The 14,072-nt window shown below is 40.4% G+C and overlaps 2 protein-coding genes across 2 annotated transcripts in view; both read right to left on the bottom strand.

The window, feature by feature from the left end:
- The window catches only part of arhgap29b (Rho GTPase activating protein 29b), a 31,200-nt gene extending 30,807 nt beyond the window's left edge, over positions 1–393 (bottom strand). The window contains exon 1 of the mRNA XM_005924627.3: positions 203–393. The gene's annotated coding sequence lies outside the window, so the exon portion shown is untranslated. The remainder of the gene's footprint in view (positions 1–202) is intronic.
- Positions 394–1,184: 791 nt separating this feature from the next.
- On the bottom strand, positions 1,185–13,783 carry acvr2ba (activin A receptor type 2Ba). The gene is made up of 11 exons (XM_005924625.3): positions 13,281–13,783; positions 9,732–9,939; positions 7,783–7,898; positions 7,239–7,390; positions 6,918–7,061; positions 6,608–6,751; positions 5,767–5,915; positions 5,445–5,559; positions 5,160–5,298; positions 4,790–4,920; positions 1,185–4,487 (listed from the first exon to the last, which is right to left on the bottom strand). The coding sequence occupies exons 1-11, from the start codon at positions 13,330–13,332 to the stop codon at positions 4,293–4,295; spliced, it is 1,545 nt and encodes a 514-aa protein (XP_005924687.1). The 5' UTR covers positions 13,333–13,783; the 3' UTR covers positions 1,185–4,292.
- Between the last annotated feature and the right edge of the window lie 289 nt (positions 13,784–14,072).

The following is a 14,072-nucleotide window of genomic DNA, read 5'->3' as shown; positions in this document are numbered from 1 at the left end:
ATATCCCCAAAAACAATCCAGTTAAAAGAAGGTTAACACAATGTAAGCTTGCAAGAGACGTTTAAACTCTAGCAACTACTAAAATGGTGCTGGTTCTTTGCATACAGTTTACAGTAAAAAGTGATGCTACTTCCCCGGTAAAAACAGTCGACCTCGGGTCATAAACTGCATTCCTGGCACAGCCAAAATACGCTAATCTCACCTGTTTGGCTCTTTGCTGACATAATGGGAACAATATCCAAATAAAACGTTGCTTATTGAAGACGGAGAAGGCAGCAAAGTATTTCCGTGAGACACGAACAAACTCCAACAAAGGCAAAAAGTTGTCAGCTTTGCCTAACTGTACATCGAGAAGTAGCTGACTATCGGCAACTCTCCAGTCAATCGTAATTTACCAGTCGGCTCGTCACATGACAATCATGACGCGTTTTGATTGGCTAGATTCCTCCGAAGGATAGCTCTGTGATGCCTTCATGTGCTAGCGGACGTTTTATTTTAATACCAAATACAGAAGCGCAAACGGAGGTGGCTTAATTATGTGAGGTATTGTAATGCATTTTTATCGGATACAGGGTACATTTGAGGATAAATAGCCAATCTTTGCCATTCTACTTTGCCTAAAATATGTAATAGCTATCAGGCATATGATCTCATTATAGGAATGAGCTGAAGCCAGATTATACGGATGACTGAATGCGGTAGTGACTTTCTGGCTTTTCCTAGAATCAGATACATGGCAACATTTGGTGACGTTTAACGCTTTGTATTTACTGTTGTATTATAAAATATTGCAAGAGTTACAAATCATGTGAGCGTCCATTTATTAATTTCTTCGACAATTGCCGCAAAAATAACTAAAACGTACGCCAATGATTTAACGGAAAGCGATACCAGCATTCACTGTGATACACTGAACTCAAGCCAGACTGTACTTTTGAGCTTGAAATGTTGCAAATGAACCAGTTCAAACTAGTAGCATCATTGCTGCCATCTAGTGGATTTATGCAGCCACAAAAAACCCTGAACGGTCTTACAGTCTTTAGGCATAGTGCACGTATTTTTTTCCCCTTCTACCATTAAATATTCACAGCACTTTTATTTGATTCTAATCTTTTTGTTGTCTCAAGTGACAGACAGTATTGAAAGCAGTGAGAGACATGCAAAGAACTCCATTTACCCAGTAATGGTTAATCAAGATTTGTCTTTATTTTCATATACAAAAGGATGACTATTCTCATCTAGTTTATATTTCTAAGCATTTTGTTTCACAGATAAAATTACCATTCGTACTGTTTTAGTGAAATCATCAACCAACATACACCCCACACACACAGTTCACATAAACAGGGAAAGTCACACAATTCAGTCAAACATCCATCCACACGACAAGAAATGAACAATGTTGACTGTGAACTTTAAAAAACAAAAAAAGATTTCTTTCACGGGATTCACACATGAAAAGGAAGAAAACCTTTACATTTGTCAAATATATATATGTATATATAGATATATACACACGCAATAATTGATACATTTTTTCTTTTCTTTTTGTTGAAGATGAGGCTGACTCCATGTTAGTGTTACTAATGAGGTACTGCATGAGGTAACTGGTTTTTCTGTTCAGAAGAGCTGGGTGTAAGACAGCATTTGGAGGTAACAACAGACCGCAGCAGATATCCCCTACGCGACTGCTGTTTTATTTCTGGCACAATTCGTGAAAGCACCTGGGCCATGCTCAGTTCACATTAAAAATGCAACCGTCAGCATTTCCCCCCCAACTTATCAGGAGACTTTAGCGCATCCACGCCGTCAGGACATGGTCCAGGTGTGATGAGATGTAGTTTATTGATCTGCAGAAGAAACCTGCTAAGTCACAGCTGAGTTTAAATGTCTTAAACTATGATAGACTTAGACTATTGCTGTATAATAAATATTGCTGGACCCTCGGACCATGCACATGCCACCGCTCACATGACTCCCAATGGTGCTGCATCATCAGTCGATCAATGTAGGTACAAACACGATGATCTCCAAACACTTTAAAAATGTTAAGTAATTGTTCCATTTCGACTGATTTTTTTTTTTCTAGTGTCCTTTACCAAAACTGCACATCGGCAAGCATTACAGATCACTGTTAAAAATCACCATCTTTCCACAGCACTAATCAACATACAACAGATGAGCCTGTGTGTTGTCCAATGTGGCTAAACTAGCACTAAACAAGTCTGAACATCACACCAGCAGGTTAATATTGAGGCAATACTGTTCAAAACAGGAAGCCAAATCACAAAAGGAATCTGTATGTTTTTTTCTGTTTGTTCTTGATAATATACACACTGAGCTCTATAATGCAAAGTGCAACCCACACAGCTTCTGATCCAGAGGGACCGATACCATTATTCACTGAAATTCACTGAAATCAGTAACCGCCACTCTCTACCAAAAGAAAAACAATTATTATGCAGGGCTAGTTATAAAAATTATTTAAATATATAGAGGTGGAACTGAGAAATCTCTTCCATTTCTGCAAAATGAGAACATTAATGCCCTGATTTTGTGTTATTAAAATAAAAAAATAAAAAAAAAGAGAGAGCGCAGAAAAAAAAAAACCCACCCCAAAAATCACTGAGCAGTGTTCGCCATCTGTGTGTACACCCATATTTACATAAATCTGCCCATCTTCTTTTAGATTTGTAGAGAATTAACACCATGAAAACTGGTCAGACTCCTAAAAAAAAAAAAAAAAAAAAAAAAAAAATCAAATCTCAATCTCAACAGACAAGAGGCCCAACCAGCAATAAAATATCTCAACTACCAAAAACACAATAAAATACATAACACAATTTGATATACATGTAGAAAAAGCCTGAGGTACTTTTCAGAATATCTGAGGTCAGTCTGTAGGAGTAAGCACCTGACGGCTTACCCAGTCAAAATAAAAAACGCACAAAAACAGAATATTAGCCTCACATTATATCGTGGATAGTAATCACATGTTAGCGTTATATTAACAAAGAATGCATGTACATCTACAAATCCTTGAGTATCCTGGAATAGTCACAGCAGCATAACGGACATTCAATGTATGGTATTCATGTTATGGTACAACTATGGCATTGCATTTGAGACAAAAGGCAACCATTTGAGCTCTCCTTGCATGACATACAGTGACTGAGGTATCTGGGAACTGGTGTCCGACTGAGTCTATTGAACACGCACTCATGGAAATTAAAAAACAGACATGTTGCTTACTCAAGTATGGCCCATGACTCTCACTTTAAAAACTTTCTATCCATCTCACATCATTTCAATTTCAGATTCACTCACACACTCACTCACACAGTTCAAATTAAGAATGTGTAACATTGCAACTTCAGACAGCATCCAGCAATGCCCCTGGCACTGGCAAAGGAGTAACTCTGAATTCAAACAAATAAAAAAACTAAAATAAAAATCCAGGAATATGTCCATGATAGCTAGCTCGATAGCTCGGCTCTTAACTTAGAGAAAATGTTCCAAAGAAGCCTACTGAATACCTGAGAGGTAGTTCCCCGAGGACAAGACACTTGCCCCAAATCCAAGTCCAAAATGTCCAATACAGCTCCCATTTAGCTCCCTCCCTTACAATAAAACAGCTGTGCTCCGGTTTTTGTTTTTTGAAACTTTTTTTTTCCGTTTTTCATTTTGAGGAAATCACAGGTTTAAAATAAGGGAGCGCACTCAGAGTTTCAAAATCGAGAAGCTTCAACCCCTGAGGAAGATGTATTTATGTTGTCTAACAGTCTCAAAACGGTTCCTCCGAGGTGTGCAGCACGTCGTCTGAGGTTTGGAGCAAAAAGGTTCATTTCATTTGGCCGCAGACGATCAGGACCACGACGCGAAATACGACGATGACAACTCATGAGGTAATTTAAAAATAAAAAAAAAAGAATATAGACTAACACAAAAGAAACACATGAGGTAATGACGACATTTAAGATTTGACACATGGGTGTTATCAGATGTGCCCATCGCATAGCTTATTACTACTTCAACTACAGCAGATGGATGTGTTAGTAGGATCCGACTTGAAACACACACACGCACACACACTTTAAAAACAGGAAAAAAATACCAGTATTGGGATAAAATAGCAGCTGCATTTAAGTTGCTAGATGTATTTTTTTGTTGTTGTTTTTCTTTTGTTTTTTTATATATATGTTTTTTTTTTTTTAAATATTCACGAAAATCTGCTGAGTTTGGGTTTGAAAAATAAAAAGTCAGGAGCTCAGGTGAAAGATGGTGTCACCCGTTCAGGTGCTGGACTCTTTGGGAGGTAGGTCCTCGTTGATGAGAGACGTGACTAAAGAGATGGGGCTGTCTGAGGTAGTGCTGCCTATTGTCCTGGAGATCTGGCCGATGCGCTCCTCGACACAACCTGCAGACAGTCGAGCCTCTGCGTCGTGGTCCCAGCATTCCTCGATGGTCTCACACATGTGGCTCAGCCCCTGTACGCACAAAAGACAAAATATATAAGGATTTTCTTTTTGGCAGTTGCATTTGCTTATTTTTACTAAAATTGTCCATCTTCTGTTCATAATTTTAATATAAAACCCAAATCAGAGAAATCTCTAACTCTATTAATGACCCCAAATTTAAGCCATTCATTTTAAATTTACAAAGCCACAACAAATTCAAAGAACTTTAACCTCAAATCATTGAGCTCTTCACTGGGAAAAGAAAAAAAAAAGGATGCACCACTTCCTGGTATTGCTGCTGAAACTGCAGTAGCTATTATTCTGTTACTCACAGGATGCTTGAGCCAAGAGTCCTTGATGACTGGACGCATCTTCTTGTGCACCACCACATCCTGCAGATCCTCCAGGGAGGGATGCTGGCCTATTTCATCCTCAAATGGCAGCATGTACTCGCCAACTGTTCCTACAAAGGGACAGCAAAGCAACAGAGTGGAAAGTGTTACGCAGAAGAAGAAAATACTGCAGTACTTTGACTTCTGAAAATTCAAAACTATTTAAAGAGTAACTTTATCCACATTGCAGCTTTGCCCTTCATTTGCTTTGCAGACAAAACAAAAACGAATCTTTACTGGCCCAGGGTCAAGCAATGTGACCTTTTCACCTATGAATGTGAAGACACATTCCTTCACCATGTTGACTCACCATCTGTGTCGGAGCAACGGGACACCAGCTCCCACAGCACCAAGCCCATAGCGTACATGTCTATCCTCAGGAAGGAGTCTCGCTGAAAGTTGATGGCTCCCTCCAGCACCTCTGGGGCCATGTAACGCCTCGTACCCACCTAGACGGATAATGAATTTGGGGGTTTTATCCACTTAAGAATAAGCAGAAGGAAACTCCTGCAAACAATTGCATCACAGAGCCAATGCAGACAACCCCCTCCCCCCCAAAAAAACAAAACAAAACAGCAGTGAAGTTATTACATACCTGTCCATGAGTATCCCCAGGAGGTTTTCCTGGCTCGAATCTTACAGCAAGCCCAAAGTCACCAATGACTGCAGCTAAGTCATCTCGTAGTAACACATTCTTGCTCTTGAAGTCCCTGGGGAATTAATTTCACATTACAATGTCTTAATTAGAGGGAGGTTTAGTCACAGAAGTCAGACAAAGACTGTCATAGTAAAGATATTAAATGAGGTACAACCAGGAGAGGGCAGCAGTAAATTAAGATTTCTGTTCAAATCAAAAGCAACAGTTTAATCTTTAGTGAACTAACGAGAGTTGAGGAAATCCAGGCTGATTTTCCTACCTGTGTGCAATTGTAGGTTTAGGCCCCTCTCCCTTGTAACTGGGAATGTCCTCGTGAAGGTAAGCCAAACCGCGGGACATGGTCTCTGCTATGTGACACAACTCTGTCCAGGTCACAGTGTTGCCCTTCAGGTGATCTGTCAAGGATCCCTGCTCACACACAAACACACAAAAGGATTATGAAACAAGGATTAGCAACTGCGCATGAATTCAGGCGTAGGCATAACCGAAAAGCTGTTGCTGAATCCACCAAGGAGCAGGAATTGCTTTCATTTCCATTTGACAGCAAATACTGTAGTCTGGGAGAATATAACAGAAACCCAATTTCATACTTCAAAACATCAAAAAATAGCAATTTAAACGTTTACCCTGAAAAAACAATGACATATGCACTGATGCCTCCAACTAATCACGTTTGTATCAATACCAAGAATAAAAAGATGCTGCAACAATCAGTCCCACTTGTGTTTATAATTATTGTGTCCTCATATATCAGCATCACTGCAAACGCACAACATCTTGCAATATCTGACATCAAATACAAACGTTTTAAGCTACACGCTTAAAAAAAACAAACCGTCTTAAGTTTAAGCAGCACTGCCTGATCTGTTGCTTTTGAATTTACTGGAACAGCAGATCAGACATATGTGGTGAAATCTTCTTTTTAATAAAGGCTGCGATTCTCTTTTCTTGTTTTGAGGTAAACAGAGAGGCTCGCTCAATATTGGAAAACCTCCAGCGGTACTAGTCGACATAAAAGCCGTATACCTCACCATAAACTTGCTTTGGGGTTGATGTATCGGTCTGTGTGCATTCTGTATGTAGACAGAATATGTTCTCACCCTTTCATGAAACTCTGTGATAAGCCACAGCTCCGTCTCCATGTTGGCTCCGTGCTTCTCTGCAGCGATGTAACGCAAGATATTTTCATGTCTCATCCCCGGAGTCAAGAATATGTCGCGCTCATTTTGCCATGACTGCTTATCCTGTAAACACAAACCAGAGTTATTTTTAGAGCTTGAAGATGCAAAGAAGCATTCTGGAGGTCAAAAACAAAAAGGCGCACATGGAATCTAGAACAAAAAAAAAAAGGCGTCTCTTCATACACTGAAGCATATGACGTATATTTTTAAGCCAGAATTAATGACATACCTGAACTGGGAAGATCTTAACAGCAACATATTCATTCATTAACTGGGCCTTCCAAACGCAACCAAAGCGCCCCCTAGCTTTGATTTCTAGAAGCTGCAATGGTTTCAGACCCACCAAGGGAGATGGAGGAGCTGGCCCTGGATCCTGAACAGAAAAAATGAAAATAAATAAAAACATCTTATTCTACTGCTGAATCCACCTCAAAACATTAACAATTTCAGTGCTACAAAACACAAAAGTGACAAGCACTCCATCCTTGTCAGGACTACGTTACTGATGGCCTTACAAGTCTCACACTAAGATGAGCATAGCCCGTCTCACCTCGCTCAGGTCTACATGGCCGTAGGGAGGTTTGCGGTGGCGGTACATCCACAAGGCCAGAACGAGGGCCAGGGACAGCACACAGAGAGGCAGCAGGGAGTACACCAGCACATTGAGCAGGGAAGGTACTCGGGGTGGAGGCTGGATTTTCACTGTCAAGGAGGTACAGAATAATTACGGCATGTCAGCTGTATGACACATAAGATATGTTAAGCATCACGTTTGTCCCTCACAGGCTGTGAGAGCTGATTTTAAATTGGCAGGGTAAGAGACTGCGTGACATCAATTCTAAGCTGAGAAATTAGTTAACATAGAGATTAATTTTTGTTTTATCCCACTCGATTAAAAAGCCAGAACCAGAAGAATCACACATATACATTCCCAATAATCAAAATCGGTCAAATCCAATAGCCCCTTCTTAAATATGGCGTCATTTATTAATATTAATGAGATTTGTAGTCTCATTGAAATGCAGATTCACTCCTACTAATCACAGTGGGAAAGAAGAGATCTTTACTATCTATACGATGCATTTGCCACTCACCTCGGTTGCCACTGCCAATCAAGTCGGGAAGGTGGGTGAATCGTTCATTGCAGTAGTTGCCCTCGCAGCAGCAGAAGAAGACCTGAGGGTTTTCCTCCATGGAGACGCACTCTTGCCTAAAAACAACAGATGGCGCATCAACGTTACTGTTCTAGACCCAACGGACAAAAACATTTTCTGATATTATTATTGGCTGTTAAAGTTTAGTAGTGTCAGTCTATGGTTTTCATGTATTTGCTGTATATTAACTCTAAGACAACGCAATCTAATAATTGGATCGGATATTGCCACAGATTACCTAATGCACATCTTTGCGTGGTTACTTGTACTGGTATCAACAAATATAAGGCAGCAAAGACTACATTTATAGAGGTTTTGTGTTTAGGGTGGGAAAAAAAATAATTTTTACAGCCAATTTTTCATCTTTTCACTCCTCTTAAGACAGCAGATGTTCCCAATTCCGAGGAATCACAGGATTTCTCACACTTTATGCATCTGCATATTCCTCCCATTAACCATTGACACTAAATGTTCATGTACTCAAAATTCCCCACCTGCTCCATTGCTCTTCAATTACTACAATCATTTTATGGTGCTTTTCACACAGATTAAATTGACCAGCAAATGTATTTTTTTTCCCAGGTTCTATTGTAATTACCCTCAGCAGCTCATGGGTAAATGAAGATTTCACCATCTTGTACCTAAACCTACAATTTCTACTTATGCCACTCTAGCTTTTAGTCACATGTTGGTAATGCTTAAATTTCACACTAACACTCAGTGAAATAGTCACTTAATTGCCATTTGGCAACTCACAACATCTGCACATTAATCTAGCAAATTATGCCAAAGTATTAGAAAGGATAATAAAAGCCACATAAAATACACATTTTAAAGCTCACACACACAGTTGTGTCATGTAGGATCAATTATCGCAGCTCTCGTTTCTCCAGCTCCCCTTTCCAGGCCACAAGAGGAGCCCCGCTTGTTGGAAAGGCTGTGGATAGCATGTTAATAACTGGAAAGTTTGATTGCGGCACTCAATTCAATGCCGACTTCTGATAAAGACTAGTTTTAAATTCTCCTCCTCACGTACAAAATCCTGAGTGGCCTCGTGTCACAGTATGTATCTGCCATCATCGGGCTGAACTGTGTGCTGCACTGCTCACAGAGGCTATCTGGCTTTTGCACAAATATGTGTAGGCTGCAGAGAACCTTCCCCGACACAAACACCCATACTTGGAAATGATTTGCTAAAAATTACCTGGCATCTGCTCCTTAATATCTATATTTGCCACTGGTCTCACATTTATATCATTCTACAGTGAATGTGTTTTAGGTTTTGCCAACTAATCAAACAAAACAAGCAGTCTGAAGATGAATATCTGTGAGCTTGAATTGGATAAGTGGCTAATATAAATATCTGAATATATCTTATGCTTCATGCACAAGAAAATTGTCTCAGTATACCTGTATGGTTGATTGCCTGACAGCACCTTAAGCAATATGAAACTGGACCACAGTTAATCTCCTTTTCTTGTTATACGTGGTTGCTTTTATGGCATGCAACTGATATTTTCCCATGGTTTCTCTCTGTTATTCACCTTTTAAAACATCACAAGGCTAAATGAAAAAGATCCTTTAAACATTCAAAGAGCATGAGATGGTTGCCTGCTCTGCGAAATCACGAGGCCAAAGGGTGAGGTGAAAAAAAGAGATTACTCTTCCATTTATTAAACTAAAGGTGGGCAAAATATTTTTTTCAATTTGTCTTTAACAGTGCAAAGTGAGAGAGGGGCACAAAAAGATGCACTGAACTATATGCAGGTACTGAGGGAACCTTTTCTGTTGTCCTCAATGTCAGTCAGTCGTCAGTCTGGTTGCGAGCCAGGTACATGAAATATAAATGCAAATTCGCAGCAGCGAATGACCTCACACGGTTATCCGACCTGTCATAGCAGTTGAAGTCATCCAGCCAGCAGCCTTTCTTCACCAGTTTGATAGTCCCTGAGGAGTTGAGCCAGGAGGCATAACAGTGCAGACGCTTGTCCTTTTCTCCCTCGCAACGCTCGAAGCCGCTCTGGTTGGTCCTCTCCGAACGCCAGTTATCGTTGTAGTACACACACTCCCGGGTCTCCGCTTCGCCAAGACTGTACCCTGAGAATGACAGAAAAGTCTCAGTCAGCTCACATCGTAATGAATCGAAACTCAATGGCGGAAGCACAGACATATGGCGCAGGCTCCGCTCCGTGCCACGACGAAACATCGCCGAGCAGAGACTCCATCGTCACTCTGGCACGTATCCAGGTTTGGGAGCTCTCTGTAGTAAAAAGGGAGTTCCTGTGGGCTAAGAAACTTGTGCTGAATAGAAGTTCGGCATAATCACATTAACTAAGATCTTTTCAGAGAGTAAAAAGTTAAAAAAGAAGAAGGGGAAAATTACAGAATTCAATTAGCTATAAAACAATGATATGCCCTGCTGTGGTAAAGAATCGCAGCATGAATACGTCGGCATTCTTTTTCTATAGATAAAGACTACAGACGCATCTGGAAAGACCGATAAGACATTCTTTGAGAGCTTTGACAGGAAACACTAAAGAAAATAAACTACAGTAATTCTTTTTTTTTTTTTACAATAGCTGTCAGTCTTCCAGTGGTGAATGATTTAATGAAAAGGCATTATTCTCATTTCTCTTCTTGGATTTCATGTTAGACGTGTGCAGTCAGTTTGTTCCATGATTATTTGGATGGTGACTTACTTTCAGTAATTATGTCTCTTTACCACACCACCATGGATTTGAAAGGAAGCAATCTAGGTGTGACTCAAGTGTGAACTCTAAGATTTTCAGGGGGTTTAATAAAATATTGAACTAACCTTTTATGAATTAAGTTTTGTTTTTGTTTCTAAACACATGGTCTTGATTTTCAAGTAGCTGAACAAACAATTATAACATGCATGGATTCGTTTTTACCAGTACTTGCACAAATCTTCTTTGTACTCATTGAAGTCTGGAATCCATGGACAACACCAAAAACTGAGCAGGTTTCCTTCCTTAGATGCTTCATTTGGACTCGACTACAGCCACCTTCAGTTGTAGCTTGTTTGTGGGTATTTTGGCCTTCAGTTTTTATCTTTATTGAAAAGCACACCCAGTTGGGCTGAGATCATGTGAATGAAATCAACATGAATCTTAAGGAGCTTGCTTCTGCAACACATTTCAGCTCACTGTTATTCTGCATTGTGAAACACTACACAATGACTTCCACAGCACAAAGTCACTTGACTGAATTTCAGTGTAAAATGTATTTCTATAGTATATCTATGAACAAACACCAACTCGATTTCACTGGCAGCATGATACGCCCACTATCTCAACCATATTTGACAGATGCCTCCTTCCTCTCCATCCTGTTCTCTTACCATCATTCCAGTAAACGTTTGGCTTTATCCAGAGTTTTGTTCCAAAACTTTCCAGGCTTTTGTTTAAAGCTGGGAAATTTGTCATGGAATTCTCAATGACCTTTCTGTTCTTGAGTCCTACACCCAGCTCAATGTCTGGATGTTGGGGGAAAAAAATCTTCAAAAACAAAAGAAGTCAAACACTTTAACTCATAGTCTTGCATGACTTTTTCCTGTTGCCTAGCGCATCCTTTCTTTCTCGACCCAATTCTCATTCCCACCCAGAATTCTTCAAGTTACACCCTGTTGTATTTATTTATTTATTGTCAGCCAAATAATGGGCTCCTTTATTTGCATTAACACCTCTTCGGTTTGTGAATTGAGAGTTCCTCTGAACAGCTATACTATAACTATGGATATCAAAAGTCTTATCAGTTAATTATTGAGTTACTTCTGAGGCTGTGAAAATGTAAAAAAAAAAAAAAAAAAAAATCAAATAAAATTGTAAATGCAATCACTCTTTTTAAACCCCTTGATTTAAAGCTGAAATTCTAACTCCAGCTGTATCAGATTGCTTCGTTTCAAACAAACTGTGGTGCTGCAAAGAGGCAAATTTTATAAAATATGTGTCCCGTGTCCTAATAATTGTTTACCTAACTGGGTTTGTGGCAAACACAAAAGCAGACAACATGGAGTACATGTTAGTCACAATTTAGCTTGGACATCCAGGCCTAATCTTTGTTCAGCGGGGGGGGGAGGGTTTAAAAAAAAAAAAAAAAAAAAGGTGCCTGTCTCTTTAAATCCCTGCCTATAGGAGCCTGCCCATCCCCCAATATTACCCCCACTAACCCATTACACACACACTCAGAGGCACGCATGCATACATATTGCTGTTCAGCAGCACACAACTGACTTCATTATAAGAAACAGGCAATGCACAGTGGCCAGAGATCGCAGTCATTATAAAAAATAAAAAAAAGGTTGGAAGTAAGCAAGGTAGCAAAGGATAAAACACACAGCAGCGATGCTCAACGCTTCATTGAACCGAGATGGCATTTCTGATATCTGCGGTCACATGATCCGCGAGGACTTTTACTACAATATCATTCCCCAACCCCCTCCCTCTGTCACTTACTGAGCTTTTACACCACAACAACATGAATTCCGCAGAAGCAGCTTACTGTACACTGCCAGTCCTAATCTATTAACCATAAAGACATTAGCCACAGTGCTGCTGACACACAAGAGAAAGCTGTGCCTCAATTAAATTTTTATTACAGTTAGAGGGGAAAAAAACCTAAAGTGGAAATTATTGTTTCAAAGCCCTCTGTTCAGTCACAGACGCGATACCTAGCTTAGGAAGAGGGGTTGCGTGCGTTTTGGGACATTAAAAATTATCCATATGGGCTTAAAAACGCTGGCAAAAAAAACGACAAACAAAAGAAAAAAACAACCCTCTTGCTCAATTTCACGTGGTACCAAGTCAAACCCTGTGGAGACTTCAGCAGTGGGAGACAATAACCTCGATTCACGACAAAGACCTGACTTGTGACAACAGCTGCAGTCTCTCCAAATCAAACGCCAACGATTCATACAAATCCTTACAGAGGGAAGAGTGTTTGGAGAAGGTTCTTGTTGAGCCCGTAACCACAAACAAGAGTGCAGACCTGAGAGGTAGCCTATAAGGTTTCAGGATGTTGATGCAGCTGCTGCCTTCTATTCCTGCCACAGCGAAGGAGCAACAGTTTTAAATTTGGATACATGTACAATAAAAAAAAAAATTAATAAGATATATTCTCCTGTGAAAATACTACGTGTGATTCGAGCGTTTAAATGAGGGAAAATCCCGAGTGTGACATATTTGTCTTTAAGGGGGCTAAACGGAGAAAAGGCGATTATGGTTGTAGAGGGGAAATAAAAATCCCAGCTGAACGAGCTGCCAACAAAGTTTAAACAACTCGCAACCGCGGACTTGTTCGCGGGTCGAAATTTCAAACGCGAACAAATTACTCACACTCCCACGAAAAAAAATGAAAATAATCGCGGCGAACTGTTCGACTAAACTGTTGCAAATTCGGGACCAACAACGGCGGCTTACCTGCGCATAAAGTTCCCAGAAGAAGTGAACAAGTCAGCCATGAAAAAGACATGTTCCGCTTTAAATACAGGGCAGAGATTTCCCCCGCTTTCCGTCGCGAACATTAAAACTCAGGTGGCCCAAAACATCAGTCCAGGATCAAAACGACCACAGGCCTCCGGTCCCTCCAGCAGCCTAAACCACCACGGCCACAGCGCGTGTCAATAGCCGCGACGCTGCAACAATGTTGCAAGAAAAGATAGGGGCGATTAATTGACTGCCAGGTTGTTATTCCATTAATAGGTGCTTCATTTCGCGTCGGAAGTGGATCCAAAACCCGAATAGGAAGCCGATAAAACACCCGAGATGGAAGCTCGTTGTTTTTTAAGGTTATTCACTTGAATAGTAGCACCGCTGCGTCGGGAGGTCGGTCGGGGTTTACATGCATGTTACTGATCTGTGTCCAAAATGGCTTCTAAATGGGGAATGGGCTGCAAACAGGGAAACCCGGATGTATAAACACAAAGAGGGGAATTCAGGCAGCCAGCGATTGACCTTAACGCGACACCGCAGATACACGCCTGAAATGACTTTATTCTTGCTTCCTGTCGATAACTATCACATTTTTTGTTTTTCTTTTGTTTTTTACACATATCACGTCAGAAATACAAATGCCGGAGAGAGGTGTGTTTTCCACGTCGGTGTGTGTCCCGAATCGAAGCCGATACAAGACTTGCACTTTCTGCGGTCGGGGTTTGGTTTAAACCCACCACTTCCTTGGTTCTTAACAGACAGCCTCGCATTTAAACCATA

The sequence above is a fragment of the Haplochromis burtoni genome, unplaced genomic scaffold (genome assembly GCF_018398535.1).
Source record: "Haplochromis burtoni strain Fernald_Lab_line unplaced genomic scaffold, NCSU_Asbu1 Contig_78, whole genome shotgun sequence".
NCBI lineage: Eukaryota > Metazoa > Chordata > Actinopteri > Cichliformes > Cichlidae > Haplochromis > Haplochromis burtoni.
The sequence above is the reverse complement of the archived record's forward strand: the minus strand, read 5'-3'. Positions and strand labels throughout refer to the sequence as shown.

Coding starts and splice junctions, on each gene's coding strand:
- acvr2ba (XM_005924625.3), bottom strand. CDS start 13,332: ATGTCTTTTTCATGGCTGACTTGTTCACTTCTTCTGGGAACTTTATGC. Junction 6,752..6,917: donor TTAAGATCTTCCCAGTTCAG/GTATGTCATTAA, acceptor TTGTGTTTACAG/GATAAGCAGTCATGGCAAAA. Junction 4,921..5,159: donor CCGTTGCTCCGACACAGATG/GTGAGTCAACAT, acceptor GTCCCTTTGTAG/GAACAGTTGGCGAGTACATG.